General features: G+C 41.6%; 1 protein-coding gene across 1 annotated transcript; it reads right to left on the bottom strand.

Moving 5' to 3' along the window:
- Positions 1-3,284: 3,284 nt before the first annotated feature.
- LOC123100440 (RNA exonuclease 4-like) lies at positions 3,285-4,548 on the bottom strand. The gene is made up of 2 exons (XM_044522377.1): positions 4,523-4,548; positions 3,285-4,287 (listed from the first exon to the last, which is right to left on the bottom strand). The coding sequence occupies exons 1-2, from the start codon at positions 4,546-4,548 to the stop codon at positions 3,285-3,287; spliced, it is 1,029 nt and encodes a 342-aa protein (XP_044378312.1).
- Positions 4,549-19,840: the final 15,292 nt, after the last annotated feature.

Genomic DNA, 19,840 nt, shown 5'->3' on the forward strand with positions numbered 1-19,840 from the left:
ATTGTAGAATTGCATGCAGCTGACAGTTTACCCAATTGTTCAAGCTGATGAGGAAAGGTGGGCTATGCATTTATACGTCAACACTCCCCCTCTCATGTGGCTCCCTCAGTCCTAAACATGGACCGAAAGTGGTCTGAATTTTTTTATTTTTAAATTGCACTAGTCGGGTCTTGAACTCAAGACCTCTTGTCTCTGATAACATGTAAATTTGCATGCACCAGTCAATTCACCCAAAAGTTCAAGCTGATATGGAGAGGTGGGTTATGCATTTATACGTCAACAAGGATGATTAGAACGAGATCCATAACTTCACTAGTGGCATCTCTCCAGAAAATAGCATAGCCATCGTGAACAAATTATAGTTGTGTATTGATTAAATTATAGTTTTTATTATAGTTGCGTATTTATTACCTCCTTATATCTATAGATTGTTATCCAACTAGAGCTATAGCTAATACTCCACTCCAACACCGCTATGCAACATGTATCTCAAAGTATTAAGTAAAAAATAGAGCATTGCATTAAGCAAGATGACATCATGTTGATAGTATATTGTTGTTAGCTCCAGCTCATTACTGAGACAACTATGAAACTATCTTTTTATCCTTAGTGGAAGTAACACAATACAAACATTTTTCTCTTTCTATCACTGATATAGATTATTTGCAAGGTTAAACCCAACTAACATATGCAACTCCCTCTTCGAGATCATTCATCTAAACATGATCAGTGCAAGACTAATAGATTGAAGAGCATATATGTCTATAAATCATCTAGCAAAGAACTCAAAAAATCTAAAAGAAATCATATATAAATCTGATCATAAAGTGACAATTCATCACACTTCAAAAAAAACGCCGAGAATTACATCAGATGGATCTAAATCATGTCGGCAACTCATGTGATCTTTGTATTGAAGAACAAGGGAGAGAAGGTGCCATCTACCCACTGTTACGGATGCATAGTGGCAGGTAGACTACTCACACATGGTTCTGGTGTTAGTAAGGTCAATCAATAAGGGTCCAGTGATGGAGTCCCCCTCTAGCAGAGTACTGAACATTCCTCTAGATTGGATCGTCACGAAACTGGCTGTGGCAGCAGTGAAAAATCCTCGATAAAACATTCTTGGGTTTTTGCGTCAGTAAGAAAGCGATGGACGGTTTCCGCAAAAAAAGCGATGGACGGGCACCCTAGTGGGTCCACACGCCACCACCTCACGGCTCACCTCCATGTGACATGGGGCCCACAAGGACCGTTTCCATGGCTCTAGTGGACTCTGTTTCCTCCCTGATATGAAACTTCCGCGAATGCTATTTTCTAACTATTTTTTGGTCCCGAAAGCGGTGAGCTTTTAAAAAGTCAAAAAAAATATAGTAAAAAAGATAGCAAATGAAACTGGCAACTAGATTAATGTGTTAGTCCATAAAATGGACAAAAATAGTGTCAATGTTATAACATATGATAAAGACAAAGTAGCATGAAGCAAGAAAATTATAGATACATCTGAGACATACCAGCAATCCCAGGCTTAATATCTGCTCGTCCCCGAGGAGTTAGATGATAACTAAATTTTTTTTACTGTGAATGCTATCTTAACATGAACATAATCATCGGATATAATCTCATAAAAAATTAACTCAAAACAATGGTGATGCAAAGCAATTGCCTATAGCTAATAGTAAGCAAGCAACATTAAATCGTACTCCATCCATTCCACAATGTAGTGCGTATAGATGTTTTAAAAAGTCAAACTTAGTTTATAGAGAAAACTATTTATATCTACAATACCAAAAAATATATAATATGAAACAACTTCTTATGATAAATGTAATGATATATGTTTGGCATTCTAGATGTACTACCTCCGTCCTGATTTATTGGTCTCCATCGTATTTTATGCCAAATTTTGACCATGAATTTAATAACAAAATATTAATGCATGTCACAAAAAATAATATCATTCAAAACTATGGTCAAATATGAATCCAACGATATAATTTTTGATGATATGCATTAATATTTGGTTAGTTAAATTTTTGGTCAAAATTTGGCATAAAATACAAAGAGTACCAATAAACCAGGACGGAGGTAGTAAATGTTTTCCTCCACAAACTTGGTCAAAGTACATGAGGTCTGACTTTTTAAAAATTTATGTGCACTACATTATGAAATGAAGGGAGTACTAATTAATAAACATACTCTTGCTACTTTGTTTATACAGACTCAGTAATATTAGAATGTGTAGGTTGAAAATATAAATGAGAAATAATACAAGTGAAAATGTGACTAGAAAGATCTGTCATTTATGATGGAAAATACTCTTCCCTCGTCTTTAATCATTCAATTATGCAACAAGTAATTTTTTGTTCTCTACTGTTTTTACCTTAGACTTATTTTGAAAAATTCTTCGATCTTTGCAATATGTAATAATAATAAAAATAGTAATATCTTCAAAGAGCAAAATATTTTTCTATTTCTAAGTTTCCACAGATACCTCAACCAATATAAATCAAGAAATGATGCTAGCCCGTGCGACCAGAAGTACAACTCTTTTCGTGAAAAATAATATAGCTCAGAGAACATGAAGCCTTGCACGAATATGAGCGTAGGATCACAGGTCGAGCGCTAAGAAATTCAAAGACAGCAATGAGCAAAGCCGATAAGGCATATCATGTCCATTAGTTTTTCCCAAATGATAACGCCCATACGTGTGGCACGAAGCAATTTCGCCCACACTGTTTTATGGCAAATTTAGTTATAAGAGAATGGCAACTTTAGTTGTGAGGCATGACAACTTTCTGTTTGGATGGCAAGCTTCACTCTTTTTTACATTTTTTTCGGATGGCAAATTTAGTGTAAAAATGTGTGGGCGGTGTTGGTACATACTACACGTTTGGCGGTTATCGGCGTCCTAGTTTTTTTTCTATTTAACGCTATAAATTACTAATGTTCACATACCCACACATGCTCCTATATAAATATACACAGCCTACTTCTATGAGCATTTTCAAAATACTAAGTCAGCACAACACCTTGAGATTCATGTCCATTAGTTCATAAAGTATGTAGATGAACCAGCATTCACTGGGACATGTACATATATATACTCCTACAGTCCTACTCGCGTCTGCATATGTCTACTCTCTCTCCCTCCCCCTCTCTCCGTTTCTTATTCACCACGTTGTACTGCAGCTAGCTATGTAACAAGCACGTGGTATTTTGATCAACTAAGTAAAGCGCGAAGAATCGAATTCCGCTGGCAGCCTCGCACTGGCCGTGGCTAGCTAGTCGTCGAGGCACCAGCAGTGGTAGTCCGGCTTGGACATGCTAAGGAGCTCCTCCGGCGACATGCGCTCCAGCTCCCGCTGCCTCCGCGCTGGGAATGCCACCGCCGCGCACCCATCGCCTTCGCCGCCGTTCTTGGGCTGGCCGTGCCTCATCGCGCGCATCCTCTTGTACAGCCGCATGGCCGCCACGCAGTCCTCGTAGGGGTGCTGGTGGCCCGTCTGGATTTCGTAGCCGAGGCAGCTTTGTGTGAGGAACCGGAGCGAGTTGCTCATCAGCCTGGCGCTCGTCTTCACCAGCGGCGGGTATTCCGCCGTGTCCCGCTTCAGGTACGCCGGGTAGTCCATGCCCAGCACGTTGAGATCGTGCTCCAGGCCGTGGCCGACGAGGAGCCTGGCCGCGCCGCGGGAGGACCGGATCTTCCACGGCTGCTCGCCGTTGAGGAGGATGTCCTCTACCTGCCGCTGCACCGTCTTCACCGTCGGCGCGTCCCGCAGGTACTCGGGGCGGATCCCCGTGGTCTCGTACCGGTAGTGCGTCACCGGGAGGAGCGGCCTCACAAAGTTCTCGAAGACGATGGTCTCATTCTCGTCGATGACGCAGACGCGCCCGCACACGTCCAGCGTCCCGTCGCTCCCGCCGCCCACCATCTTGCACCCCAGCGCCACCACACCGCCGACGGCCACTCTTGGCATGGCCCTCGAGGGAACCGGAGGGCGGGAGAGGTGACAGGTTGGGCTGTGGACGCGGAGGGAGCCGGAGCTAGAGAAGACGGCGAGGCAGAGGGGGCAGCCCTTGGCAGCGAAGGCCGTGGCGCAGGCGGGCTTGGGGGGCAGGGAGGCGCCGAAGCCGAGGTGGTCGCGGAGGGCGTCGAGCGAGCGGCAGTGCTTGCCGCAGACGCCGCAGCGCGGCTCGTGCGGCGAATGGTGCGACGCGCGCATGTGCTCCACCAGGTGCTCCATCCTGTTGAACTGGCGGTAGCACGCCGCGCACTTGTTCCGGCTGCATGCACGCAACGAATTGAATCATCCATCGTCACTACTAAAACATATAGGTGTATGTCTCAACTTGTCACGTAATATTGTAGTAGAAACAAACAAAATGTGCAGCAATTTAAATTTAGTGGGATGATCTCATAAAACTTTGGAACATACTGCAGCGTATACATTAGTTCTTCGACTGCAAAATGTGTGATGAGAAGACTGAATAAAACGGAGCAGGTGGCCAGTGAGTGCACCTGTGGGCATCTGAAGAGCTACCCATGCTCACTCAGTCACCTTTCCTAAGCAAATAAGCAGTGCAGGATGCAGCAAACAGAGGTTGAGATTGGTTGGGTGGATTGTAAGAATCTGTGCACACGGACGGACGGCTATTTATCTGCCTGCAAAACCGATGGCATTCGATTCTTGATGGCGACTTGCCTTCTTCACCAGTGCACAGTACAGAGGCGACAAGATGTCCTCATCTTTCTTGGAGCATCAAGAACATAGACACCAGAACGCCCTCATTAGACACCAGGTGCTGTACGTAGAAAGGAAAAGAGAGGGGAGAGAGAGATCAGATACCCTGGTCAACAGATCCGGTTTGAACAGAAAGGCAAGAACAAACAGGTGGAAAGATTATCCTGTCATTGGCTTTGCTTTAGCGATGGAGGAGAGGCGGAGAGCCGCACAGGTCCCTGAATCCAACCATGGATATCCTAGGAACATACCCTCCGGAGCTAGCTTTGCTTTTGGAGACGTTGTCATCTCGTTCTCGGCGAGATCAAAGGACGGTCCTGGCCCTGCGCATCTGGTTTGCTATCTTCAGTGACTGCAAATCGGCGTCGAATAGATTCACAAAACTGAAGGTTCATGGTGAGCGCAACAGCGGCATATTGGACGGATCTTGTTCAAGCTGAGTTTGCATGTCATGAGGCCAAAAATATCATATGTTTCCTTCAGTGGACAAAAAATGTGTTTTCTGTTGTTACGATGAGTCTAATGAAGCAAATTTGGGAGGAAAACGTTTCAATTCATCCGGCTGATTTCAGCCGAGCTTAAACCGCCTCCATTGGGTGACGCGGGCCTATGGGCCCAACCATTGCCTTATCTCTATCCTCGTCCACCCATTCCTTCGTTCTGTTTTCTTCTGCCCCCGAGAGCTCCATCGCCAGCAAATTGAAAACTTGCGCACTGCCGCTCCTGTCACTACTAGGTAGCTGGCCGTCGCGCACTGCTACCAGCCCATGGCATGGCTGCTGCAAGCCTTGCCGCTGCTGTTGCGACGGGGACATCTCCCTCGACTCCGGCTACAATGGTGCTCATCACGCCGTCGGTGCTGCCATGAACGTCGGTCATACGTCGTCGGGGTCGCCGATTGCTGCATTGGAGCGTCGCCGGAGTCACCGAGGTTGCATTGAAGCTTCGCCGGAGTCGTCGGTTGCTGCGTTGGAGCTTCGCCGGAGTCGCCGAGGTTGCATTGAAGCTTCGCCGGAGTCGCCGGTTGCTGCATTGGAGCTTTGCCGGAGTCGCCGGTTGCTGCATTGGAGCTCTGTCAGTGCTGGATACGGTGGCTGGCGACGTCGACGACTGCTCCATACGGTGGCCAGTGAGGAGCAGAGCCAGTGCTGCGATGGAGAATCATGGAGGTCGCCTGTGCTGCCATGGAGCATCGTCGGTGCCGCCGGTGTGGTTCTCCGTGTTGTGATGCAGCATAGCCAGGGCCGTCGAGGTGCTACAGAGACACAAGGTCGGGTGGTCCTGATGGTTGTCTGCCAAGAGGAGGAAGACAGGTTGCGGAGCGTATTTCCTGATCGAACGGTCCTGTGCGCCAGATCGGACGACTCCCGAAGCGGATGATTTTCTGCAAAGATCATCCGGATGATTTGTAGCAGTGGCCTAAAACTTCAATTAATTTAAAATGAAGCAAGTATATGCATAGCTATGTACTCCTGGTCCTTTTGACGATTGTACCTTTGTCTAATGTCATAACTAAAAGCACAAGAGCGTAATATAGGCTAGTTAAATTTTCTCCTCCTTCTGTATGGATGGATTCGGCACCTGCGGAGGTGCTTCCATTACTTGTAAACGATTCCACAGTTTTGCTAGAGGAATAAAGGAGGAGAAGTTTGTCAAAAAAAAAAAAAGAGGAGACCACGTCCCATCGGTACTGGAGCAACTGGCGAAGAGATAACCATTTCACCCGCGGCCACAATGACAAAGCAAATCCTAGGCCACTACTCACAAAGCCCAGAGTCACCTCTAGCAGATCACCTAATATGTTTATCTTGCCCACAAAATTTGAAATTCATCTCAAAATTCTAAAAAAAGGTAAAGTCTCATGCGAGAGCGGTGTCATGGGCCATGCCTAATAGGAAGGCGAGGGGTGAGTGATTTTTTATGGGTTTTGGTGGCAGTTTTCTAAACTGGTTTTTCTCAGTTTTGTTATGTTTTTTGGTTTGGGTGATTTTTCTTTTGCGTTTTTTCTTATTTACCATCTGTCAGCTTTCTTTATGTTTTGCCTTTCTTTTTTTGTTTATTTTTATTTTCTTATCCTTTTTATTTTTTAAAAAAATTCAAACTTTTTTAATGAGAATTTTCGAAAAGGTTCGTTTTTTGTTAAAAAAATATCTATAAAATTTTAAAACACAAAAAGAACCAAAATGTTCACATTTTTAATGTTAAAAATTTAGCAAATGATCATACAGTTTCTAAAGAAAAATCATGCATCTTCTAAAAAATGTTCACATTTTTTTGAAAAAATAAATATTTTCATGTAGTCTTTAAATGCTCACAAATGTTTTTAAAAAATGATTTTGTATCTAAATAAGTGTTCTCATTTTTGCTTCAAAAAGGTTCATGCTTTTGTTAAACCGCCAAAGAACAGGAGTAAATAGAGAAAACCAAAAGATATGAAATGGCTAATAATTCAAAAGAGTACGGTTACAGAAATCAGGAAAATACCAAAAACGGGCCCTTGGCCCATCAACGCACCCCGTTGCGATACCTTACACTCTTTTTTCTCGAGAAACCCTGAATGGCATTTCCTATATGGCGCCTGAAGCGCCAGTCTTAGGTCCAGTTCTATTCACTCAATTTTGAAGAATCACGGTCTGAAGAATCACAAGCTGAAAAGAACTCCAAACTGCCCTGAGAATCACGGAGAATCATCCAAAAATCTTAGTGTATCTCAAAACCATTCAATACCCACGATTCTTGCGATTCTAAAGTGTCCCCCAAAACAAAACGTTTCATTTTGAAACCTTGCCCCCATTTGAGGGTGTAATTACAGCAGAAATCCCATCGAACCCAAACACCCATAAATGGCTCGGCCTCGCCCGACCCAGAAAGTGCTGAAAATTGTTGAACGAACTAAACTAACCTGCTATTTGGGAGCAGCTTCTAATTTGTTTGTGCTAGCGGCTGCTAGTGTTGCGTCTACGCTTGTAATTTGTGTCTGCTTTGATCAACCACGTTCGTGTGTACGCATTTTCAACCTAGAGGCACTACATATATTTCAGCACACAACTCATACGACAATCTCATATTGGAATCTCAGAAAAGAAATGGATGGCTGATTCTATGGGCGGTTTCTCAGAATCAGATTCCAGAGCATCATGAATCGAAAAGAACTTGCACTTAGTAGTTTTTCTGAATATGGTTTTGTAAAGTTTTATCTAGGTTTAGTTCAGCAATTTTTTTTGGTTTTTATTTTCTTTATTCTTTATCTTTCATTCTTTTTTCTGTTCTTTACCTTTAATTTTTTATATTTCGAAATGCATGAACTTTTTTCCAAAATGGATGAACCATCTTCAAATTTGATGAACTTGTTTTCAAATTCGATTTTTTTTCAAAATTGATGATTCTTTTCCAAATTCAATTAAAAATTTTGAAATTAGCTGAACATTTTCAGAATCAATGAATTTTTTTAATTCGATGAACCATTTCAAATTCGATTATTTTTCAAAATTGATTTCAAATTGATGAATTTTCAAAAACTTTGTAAATTTTTATTCAAATTTTATGAGCATTTTTCAAATTGATGAACTTTTTTTAAAAATCCATGACCATTTTTAATTTATGTACTTCTCTATATTTTTTGATTCTCCCCCTTTTTGCAAAATTATACCGTTTACTGGTCAAATGATCAATCACGACCAGTCAAACGCGATCAAGCGAGCAGTCGATCGCTTGCCTTCTTCTTGGGCCGGCCAGCAACGGGGGGCGTGTGAGTGCTAGGGAGTAATTCGGACACTTAAGGCGCCGAAGAGGAGCTTTCACCATGAACAGTCTTTTAGACGGCCCAAAACGAGGGAAAAGAATCCCACCACGGCCTAATTAATGTTGCAAATTTTCTTTTTTGAGATAAGTGCTGCAAATGCTAGGTCTCGCTTATTACGAGACCAAAGCAATGTTCGCCTACAATGTCTCGCGTAGTGGGTCGGCCCAATAACATTCCTCAACTAATTTTGCAAATCTTCTATGCACCAGTTTGAACCAGTTTTGGTACCTTCATGAGCAGTTTTAGGAACCTTCATCCAGTTTTAGGAAGGTTTCAACCTGTTCATTTTTTATTTTTTATTTCATTTCTTTTTATTTTATTTTATTTCTCTCTTTTATATTTTCCTTTTTTTCTAATTTCCAAACACGTGTCAATTCTTTAAATATATGTAAAAACTTACATGTATAACATGGGCAAAATTTTAAGAAACACATTGGACATTTTCTTTCAAATACCCATTGAATTTATCCTATCACATATTTAACATTTGCAAAATGTACATTGAACTTTTTTACTACACACTGAACATTTTTTAATACATCTTTGAACATATTTTTACAATGTCATGAACATTAGAGCATGCAAACATTTTTTATGAGTACAACTTTTATTTAATCGGCACAGACATTTTGTCTTTGTTATGATTTGATTTCTAAACTTTTGTGAACTAATCTTTTCAGTTCACTACCAATTTTTTTAAATGTCATGAAAAATAGTTTTAGATGCGCAATTATTTTGAAAAATTGTGAAACTAATGAAAATATTTTTAAAGGTGCGAACATTTTTAAATGGCACGGTCGTTTATTTTAATACATGAACCATTTTGAAAATTCTGTGAACAAAATTTTATATTTCATGAAAATTGTTTTTATGCACGGTGAACATTGTTAAAAATTGAAGCAAAGTAATTGTTGAAACATATATAGAATATTTTTTTTATATAAAAAGGGAAAAAGAAAAATGTGAAGTAAAAGAACAAAAAGGGGGGGAGTCGGTATATAACTACATGGTGTGTGTTAACGCACATGCTCTGTCCCATAATGGCCTAGCCCATACCGTCAACAATAGGTGAGACCTAAACGCGCCCGACTGCACCCACTCTGGTATGGCCATCTTTCGTCTTGAACATGCTATGCATCTGGAGGCATATATCTACCCCTAATAATAAGGGGGCTATTGCTTCTGGCGGTACGTCAATAAAATTGCCCCAAGATTACAAAACATTACCCACCAATGCCACCTATAAGTGACAAATAATGTTTTCCACGAATTTCCTGCCTGGGCCGGCCGAAACATAGAGACCTACTATACTACGCTCCGCGTGCTGGAGAAGACAAAGCGCACCCGTTTGCGCTGGCCCATGTGCGGGCGCCTGTTTTCTTAGTTTCATTTTTTCTTATTTTTCTGTTGTTTTCTTCTACTTTAAATAATTTGGCACTTCCAAAAACATTTGAAAATAGAAAAACTGAGATTTTGAAATAAAATGTTCACCCGCAAAAAAACATAAAATATTTGTGAATTCAAAAAATGCAGATTTTTCAAAAAATGTTTGCATATTCAAACTTTTCACAATTTTGAAAAAAAAAATTCGTAAAATCAAAAATAGTCCATGATTTTCAAAATAAGTCCGTGTATTAAAAATTACAAATGAAATTGAACAAAATGTTTGCTAATTCAAAAAATGTTATACATTTCAAAAAAATCCTAAAAGTTTTAAAAACAGTTTGTGAATTAGAAAATGTTTATTGATTCATAAAATGTTTTCTCATTCGGAAAATTTTCATGCATTTCAAAAAATGTTCGTGAATTTAGAAAAAAATCCACCAATTTTGAAAAAAAAATCATCTATTGTAGAATTGTTCGCTGATTAAAAAGAAAACGCTTAAAACCTGTTCGGAATATAAAACAAATGCTCACAATTTTCAAAAAAATGTTTGTAAATACTATAAAGTGTTCACGATTTTTAAAATGTTCCCAAATTTGTAAAAATGTTCACAGATGATCGAAGGTATGTAGTTAAACAGTTAAGCTTTAAATTCAGAATAATTCAAAATAAAAAAAACATTTCTTGAAATACAGAATTACCAAGTTTCTTGACAACCACGATATGTTTTTCAAAAATTTGAACATTGCTTCAATTTATGAATAAATTAAGAAAACATTTTCTTGCATTTGGGAACAATTTTTTAAAATCATGGGCTGAGATGTGAACAAAATGTGGTCATTCACCATTGAAGATTATGATTTTTTTTCCTCCCATTGCAACGCACGGGCCCTTATGCTAGTAGACGGAAAATCCAAATAGTGTTCGGGGCTACTGGAGCTTGATTTTTAAAAATAAATGGAAAACGCGTTTTAGTATCTATACTTACCGGTAAATTTCCCTGACAAAAGGTGATTATTACAGGCTATGCAGAAGGGGAAAACAGAATTATGTCGATATATATTTAAGGTACTATTTGTTGTTATAGATCCACAATTTTTATGTTGCGCAAAAAGGAGTAATATATTGGTAAAATTTAACATGTATGTACGTAGCAGACATCGTATGTGTAGAACCTATTCCAAAAAAAGAGAATTATATGTTTTGTATTTATGAAAAAATGGAGCTCCGACACGCCCGAGTGCAAAAACCACCTCGCTCCATGGATGGACGTCTTGATGCAACTCACCAAGCTAGAGAAACTATCTTAAGAGTCTTTGTTCTTACTCGATTTGTCCCTACTCTTTCAATCTGTTGCATCTTTCTTTACTTGATAATTAAAGTCAGATTGATGCTCTGGAAAAAGACACATGAGGACTTGTGGTGCTTACATCCTATGCTCTGACACGTTCGTTTTCGTCCCCTTCCTTTTATTTTCCCCAAACGACTTTTCACCACCTTCCACATGTTGTTGAAACCTCTACTGGATCGATTGCTAGCCCTCTCTGTTCTTCATGACATGTCGTTCCCACCACCACATTATCACCATTTCCCTTGACTAGTTGTCGCCACCATCGGTGCCACCCCATGAACCCCGACCAAGCACTCCCCTAATCTTGACATAACTCATTACGTCGGTGCCAAGATCCCCCTAAGTTTCCTTCAACCTCCGATGCCTTCCTTTTCCTCCTGGATCCCTAAATAAAGTTAATTTGTTAGTCTAAAAAACACACCATGAGGGCTTAGGGAGCTACCATCTCTTCCTTACTTTCTTTTCAGAAGACTTCGAAGGGCCTTCCGCAGTGCTACACCTACTCACCCCATCACCGATCCCCTCTTTCTCCTTTGTGTCACGCCGGCCACACGCCACGTTGGTAAATCTGATGCATTTGCACACACTGGCTAACAATGCCCCATTGCAGCAATCCTTGTAGCTTACGGAACGAGATTGGATGACAAACTGGAATGATTATCTTGATGTCGTTGAGAGTGATGTGGCGCCTTTTGTGCATGAATTTCACACCACAATGATGCGAGTGTATCCACGCCAGCCTATGGTATTCGGGCCACTCTTGCCCTCCCCTTTCATTTCCATACTGATATTCCTTGGCCGGACCACTCATTTCACTCTAGAGCTCTGTTAGAAGAGATAACCCAATTCAAGATGTTTCCAATTCAGCCTTCCCTTCATGTTCATGCTTTAAGTCGGTTCATACTTTTTAATATATATAAGAGAATGACTGAACTCGCGCTGAAAGCTAGTCCCTCTGTTCCAAAATAACTATCGCGTTTTTAGTTCAACTTCGGTCCAAAATAAGTGTCACAGTTTTAGTTCAAATTTGAACGGAAAGCACTAACGAATGGAGTACTATTTTATTAGGAAAACGTCATGATGAGCTGACTAGATTACCCCCTTTCTATGGTAGGTCCAAAATATAGGTTTCTTTGGTAGAATGATAGTTAATTGGGAAAGTGTATGTTTCTTATGTTGTCTTTACTGTTGAGACCTATCAAAATGCTCTTGAATTTGATTGAATTTATCAAAACTATCACGCATAGTTAATACGCCATTAGGTGAGAAGGGAAAGAGTGGCCTTCACAGTGCAGTTAATAAAATAGTGGAAGAATTCCATTACAATAGTTATTAGTAGTAGACCAGCCTTTTAGTGCACACTAGAAAAAAAAGTAGTCAACATGCCTTGTCTGCCCACCTCTCTTGAATGACCCCATTATATCCATTTTTTCCCCGGTAAAACCAATGCTCTTTTTTTTATTCCCAGCAGCTAGCATCTTTAGACTACATGATCCATCAGTAGAGCGAGAGATCCAAAGTAGAAGTCTCCCAACCATTGAGATCTTCCTTTTTTAGGCTAATATCTAACCATAGAAATATGACTGAAAGAACATGCGGTGCCCCCATGTTTGGTTTTGGTAATTGATGACAATCTCTATGGACTAATGGTTGCCTTGAGTTATATTTGAAGGATTTGTCCATAGGCATTTCTTGAAGTCCATGTGTTGGTTTCAAGGAGTTTATGTGGTGACCAAGGTGTTATTAAGGAATTATCCAAAGATTGGTCATGTGAGAGTTGAGCTTATTGCAAGCATGTCTTGAAGAAGAAGATTGTGTGATCATTCATGTTTACCTTCAAGACATCATCCAAATGAAGAGAGTTGCAAAGAGTCAAGGTTGATCAAGACTAAGTCAAAAATGAATCAAGTTGATCAACTCACAAAGCGCACAAGATGTACCGAGGGATCAAGCGATCCCATGGTATGGTAAGCATTGTCAATTACGCTTTGTGTACTAACCCATGGTCTTCGCGAGAGTTCTTTTTGGGGTTAGGCTGCGGTGTGCAAGTTCAAGTGAAGCGGGCAAGTTCAAGTAAAGCATCACGAAGAGATCAAATGCTTGAAGCCATTGTGGTGACAATGGACTTGTGAAGATGTGCGGAAGGGTGGCTCACCCATAGTGGAATATGGGGGAGCAATCAACTAGTCTTCATCGAGCCAACGCAATCAAGAAAGGTGGTCCATCTTGAGGGAGTCAAGATCGTCATCATCTAGCTCAAGTGGACCATGTGCAAGGCAAATGTTTGCTCTTGATAGGTTTTCTATTTTACCGGTCTCATGATGGTAGTTGGGAGACCGGGTTATAGGATCGATTGTCGTACTATCAAGGGGGGCTCTCGATGAGTAGATTGATCGTATCATTCATAGAGAGATCAAACCATTCCATCCTTGCATCATCTTTATTGGTTCTTGTTTGGTTTTTCTCCTTGTGAGATTTGGAGCTTTTGATCATCTTCATGACAAGCTCGAGTTCATCGAAAACGGAGTTAACATGCATATTCTATGATGTTTTCGATGTTGGAGGTTTTGCCGGTTCTTCTCAGTTGCTGTTTTGATGCTGCTCGTCGTCTTGTGTTCAACAAGCTTGAGTTTGCTCAATACGGAGCTCATATGCAGAAGTTATGGCAGTTCTGCTTTTCCGTGATGCATATTCTATGATGTTTTTGATGTTGGAGGTTTGCCCTCTGTTTTGCTCCGCTCTCCGTGTTCTACCGCCCGGGCGGTAGTACCGCTCCCCTGAGCGGTAGTACCGCTCGTGCGCGGACTGAGCACATAACGGTTGGATTCGGGAGCTCCTATAAAAGGGGTCTTCTTCCCCATTCAACCTTATCTCTCGAGCTCGTGTTCTTCCCCCATTGTTGACCTTCTTCGAGCTTGCTAACTCTCAATCCCTCCATGGATTCTTGATAGTTTTTGAGGGAAAAGAGAGAGGAGATCTAGATCCACATTTCCACCAATCACTTTCTCCTCTATGTGAGGGGAACCCCTTGGATCTAGATCTTGGAGTTCTTGGTGTTCTCCTTATTGTTCTTCCTCTCATTTTCCTCCCTAGCATTAGTTGCTTCGGTGGGATTTTAGAGAGAAGGACTTGGGCACTCCGTGTGTCCTTGCCATTGCATTTGGTGCATCGGTTTGAGTTCTCCACGGTGATACGTGGAAGTTACAAGTTGAGAAGCTTATTACTCTCGGGTGCTTGGTACCCTTGAGCTTGTTCCTCTTGGGTGCTTGGGCGCCCTAGACGGTTGGTTGTGTTCGGAGCTCAATCATTGTGGTGTAAAGCTCCGGGCAAGCGTCGGGGTCTCCAATTAGGTTGTGGAGATCGCCCCGAGCAATTTGACGGGTTCCGGTGACCGCCCCCAAGGGTTGCCAAAGTGTACGGGTTCGGTGACCGCCCCCAAGGGTTGCCATTTGTACGGGTTCGGTGACCGCCCTCAAGGGTCCCTTAGTGGAATCACGACATCTTGCATTATGCGAGGGCGTGAGGAGATTACGATGGCCCTAGTGGCTTCTTGGGGAGCATTGTGCCTCCACACCGCTCCAAACGGAGATTAGCATCCGCAAGGGTGTGAACTTCGGGATACATCATCGTCTCCGCGTGCCTCGGTTATCTCTTACCCGAGCTCTTTACTTATGCACTTTACTTTGTGATAGCCATATTGTTTCTTGTCATATATCTTGCTATCACCTAGTAGTTTATCTTGCTTAGCATAAGTTGTTGGTGCACATAGGTGAGCCTAGTTGTTGTAGGTTTTGTGCTTGACAAATTAACCGCTAGGTTTATTCCGCATTTGTTCAAGCCTAAATCGTAATTATTTTAAAGCGCCTATTCACCCCCCCCCTCTAGGCGACATCCTCGATCTTTCAATGACTTCATGCTCCCACGGGTGCAGAACGAGTCAAAAACATCATTTATTTTGTAGTGGAAAATGGCCATCTCAATATAACCAGCTTCAATTGCTTTAGCTTTGTGCTCTTCTTGAGCAAAGCTCGAAAATATACTTGAAGAAATTTTCACCTTGCCACCAAACCAGAACGAGAGCCAAGAGGGTCGATCATAATGTCCTTATTTCTCTACACTACAACATTCTCGGCCTTATAGTTTGACTATCTCGATCTATTCTAAGTAGCAACCGAAAAAGCACGCACTAAGTGGATATGTACCAAAGCTATATATATCCATAACCAAAGCTAACTAATTGGTAGTGCAAAATAAACAAGATAGGCATGTTTACTAACATAGCAAATACCCAACGGTTGATTACCGCAAGACATTCTCACATTTTAACATATTGAGAGAATGAAAGATAGGAGTGGTTTCTACCTAAAGTCAGAAGGAAAAGCTCAACATGATAGATCAATGTGTTCCACTCTTGCTAGACAGACGTGGCTTAGATCACGAGTTTGAGATGCGCCCGAGGATGGGGTCTAAGAAGGCATAACCAAAGAATTATGAGAAATAAGTCAATTTATCTAGTAGAGGCATTTTGGATTTCAAAACAAACACTCTGGATAGAAAAAGACTCATATGCCCTCAAGAGCATCTTCTTTCACTTGCATTTATTCCTGAAGTTGCCTCGATAACTATCCAAGACTGCCTTGATTTTTCCATTTATTACTCCAGCACACTAAGGAATTTTTGAACTAAGCACAGGGTACGGCTAGTAATTATGCTTCAAACTGTCCGGTATCTTGAAGAATGATGGCACTATATCAAGGAAACATGAGTGACCAATGAGGATAGGAAAATGGGGGAAATTTGTAGTAGAGAATCCTCCCCTCTTCTTTGCCTTCTTGACTAAACCGGAAAACTCCAAAAGTAACCATTGGAACCTAATGGGAAGCCAAGTTAGGAGATTCATTTTATTTTTTACTTTGACTAAGTTATTCTAAAATATAAGAGCTAACATACCATCTGGTTGAATGTTTGAGACTCTCATAAGTATGAAAATAAAGTCTCTTCAATCCTTTCCACAACTTATAAATTTCCTATCAACCTATCAAACCTAATTCCAGACAAAGTCAGCAGACCTTACTTTAATGTACGCAGTGCAAGATAATTAGAAAGTCCTGATAGTCTTTGATATATTTGTTGGGGAACATAGCATGCAATTTCAAAAAAAAAATCCTACGATCACGCAAGATCTATCTAGGAGATGCATAGCAAAGAGAGGGGGAGAGTGTGTCCACGTACCCTCGTAGACCGAAAGTGGAAGCGTTAGATTAACGTGGTTGATGTAGCCGAACGTCTTCGCGATCCAACCTATCAAGTACCGAACGTACGGCACCTCCAAGTTCAGCACACGTTCAGCTCGATGACGTCCCTCGAACTCTTGATCCAGCGGAGGGTTGAGGGATAGTTTCGTCAGCACGACGTCATGGTGACGGTGATGGTGATGTGATCCGTGCAGGGCTTCACCTAAGCACTACGACGCTATGACCGGAAGAGTAAACTGTGGAGGGGGCACCGCACACAGCTAAGAGAACAATTGATGTGCTATGGGGTGCCCCCTGCCCCCGTATATAAAGGAGGGGAGGAGGAGGTGGCCGGCCCTAGGAAGTGTGCCAAGTGGGGGGAGTCCCACTAGGACTCCTAGTCCTAGTCGGTCCCCCCTTCCTTCCAACGGAGAGGGGGAAAGGGGAAAGAGGGAGAAGGAAAGGGGGGCCGCGCCCCCCACCCCTTGTCCAATTCGGATTGGTCATGGGGGGCGCGTGCCACCTCTTGTAGCCTGCCTCCCTCTCTCCACTATAGCCCATGAGGCCCATTAACTTTCCCCGGGGGTTCCGGTAACCTCCCGATACTCCAAAAAATCCCCGGACCTCTTGGGAACCATTCCGGTGTCCGTAAATAACCTTCCAACATATCAATCTTTACCTCTCGACCATTTCGAGACTCCTCGTCATGTCCGTGATGTCATCCGGAACTCCGAACAAACTTCGGTCACCAAAACACATAACTCATAATACAAATCGTCATCGAACGTTAAGCATGCGGACCCTACGGGTTCGAGAACTATGTAGACATGACCGAGACACATCTCTGGTCAATAACCAATAGCGGAACCTGGATGCTCATATTAGTTTCTACATATTCTACAAAGATCTTTATCGGTCAAACCGCATGACAACATACGTTATTCCCTTTGTCATCAGTATGCTACTTGCCCGAGATTCGATCGTTGGTATCATCACACCTAGTTCAATCTTGTTACCGGAAAGTCTCTTTACACGTTCGGTAATGCATCATCCCGTAACTAACTCATTAGTCACATTGCTTGCAAGGCTTATAGTGATGTGCATTACCGAGAGGGCCCAGAGATACCTCTCCGATACTCGGGTGACAAATCCTAATCTTGATCTATGCCAACCCAACAAACACCTTCGGAGACACCTGTAGAGCATCTTTATAATCACCCAGTTACGTTGTGACGTTTGATAGCACACAAGGTGTTCCTCCGGTATTCGGGAGTTGCATAATCTCATAGTCAGAGGAATATGTATAAGTCATGAAGAAAGCAATAGCAATAAAACTTAACGATCATTATGATAAGCTAACGGGTGGGTCTTGTCCATCACATCATTCTCCTAATGATGTGATCCCGTTCATCAAATGACAACACATGTTTATGGTTAGGAAACTTAACCATCTTTGATTAACGAGCTATTATAGTAGAGGCTTACTAGGGACACTGTGTTTTGTCTATGTATCCACACATGTATCAAGTTTCCGGTTAATACAATTCTAGCATGAATAATAAACATTTATCATGATATAAGGAAATATAAATAACAACTTTATTATTGCCTCTAGGGTATATTTCCTTCAGTCTCCCACTTGCACTAGAGTCAATAATCTAGTTCACATCGTCATGTGATTTAATACCAATAGTTCACATCTTTATGTGATTAGTTCACATCGCCATGTGACTAACATCCAAAGGGTTTACTAGAGTCAATAATCTAGTTCACATCGCTATATATGTGATTAACACCCAAAGAGTACTAACGTGTGATCATGTTTTGCTTGTGAGAAAAGTTTAGTCAACGGGTCTACCACATTCAGAGCCGTATGTATTTTGCAAATTATCCATGTCTACAATGCTCTGCATGGAGCTACTCTAGCTAATTGCTCCCACTTTCAATATGTATCAAGATTGAGACTCAGAGTCATCCGGATCGGTGTAAAAGCTTGCATCGATGTAACTCTTTACGACGAACTCTTTATTACCTCCATAACCGAGAAATATTTCCTTAGTCCTCTTAGGTAACTAAGGATAACTTTGACCGTTGTCCAGTGATCCACTCTTGGATCACTATCGTACCCCCTTGCCAAACTCATGGCAGGATACACAATAGGTCAGGTACATAGCATAGCATACTCTATGGCTGAGGCATAGGGAATGACTTTCATTCTCTTTCTATTTTCTGCCGTGGTCGAGTTTTGAGTCTTACTCAACTTTACACCTTGCAATACAGGCAAGAACTCCTTCTTTGACTATTCCATTTTGAACTACTTCAAAATCTTGTCAAGGTATGTACTCACTGAAAAAACTTATCAAGCGCCTTGATATATCTCTATAGATCTTGATCCCCAATATGTAAGCAGCTTCACCGAGGTCTTCCTTTGAAAAACTCGTTTCAAACACTCCTTTATGCTTTCCAGAAAATTCTACATCATTTTTGATCAACAATATGTTATTCACATATACTTATCAGAAAGGTTGTAGTGCTCCCACTCACTTTACAGGCTCCACCGCAAGTCTGTATAAAACTATATGCTTTGATCAACTCATCAAAGCGTATATTCCAACTCCGAGATGCTTTGCACCAGTCCATAGATGGATCGCTCGAGCTTGCACATTTTGTTAGCACCTTTAGGATTGACAAAACCTTCTGGTTGCATCATATACAACTCTTCTTTAAGAAAATCCATTAAGGAGTGTAGTTTTGATATCCATTTGCTAGATTTCATAAAATGCGGCAATTGCTAACATGATTCGGACAGACTTAAGCATCGATACGAGTGAGAAAAAACTCATCGCAGTCAACACCTTGAACTTGTCGAAAAACTTTTTGCGACAATTCGAGCTTTGTAGATAGTAACACTACCATCAGCGTCCGTCTTCCTCCTGAAGATCCATTTATTCTCAATGGCTTGCCGATCATCGGGGAAGTCCACCAAAGTCCACACTTTGTTCTTATATACGGATCCTATCTCAGATTTCATGGCCTCAAGCCATTTATCGGAATCTGGGTTCATCATCGCTTCCTCATAGTTCGTAGGTTCGTCATGGTCTAGTAACACGACTTCCAGGACAGGATTACCGTACCACTCTAGTGTGGAATGTTCTCTAGTTGACCTACGAGGTTTGGTAGTAACTTGATCTGAAGTTTCATGATCATTATCATTAGCTTCCTCTCTAGTTAGTGTAGGCATCACAGGAACAGTTTTCTGTGATGAGCTACTTTCCAATTCGAAAGAAGGTACAATTACCTCATCAAGTTCTACTTTCCTCCCAC

The sequence above is a fragment of the Triticum aestivum genome, chromosome 4D (assembly GCF_018294505.1).
Source record: "Triticum aestivum cultivar Chinese Spring chromosome 4D, IWGSC CS RefSeq v2.1, whole genome shotgun sequence".
NCBI classification, from domain to species: domain Eukaryota; kingdom Viridiplantae; phylum Streptophyta; class Magnoliopsida; order Poales; family Poaceae; genus Triticum; species Triticum aestivum.

Bases quoted from the DNA above. Each gene is read 5' to 3' on its own strand.
- LOC123100440 (XM_044522377.1), bottom strand. From the start codon at position 4,548: ATGGGTAGCTCTTCAGATGCCCACAG. The intron at 4,288-4,522 runs GTGCACTCACTG...GCGTGCATGCAG, and splicing joins AGCTCTTCAGATGCCCACAG to CCGGAACAAGTGCGCGGCGT.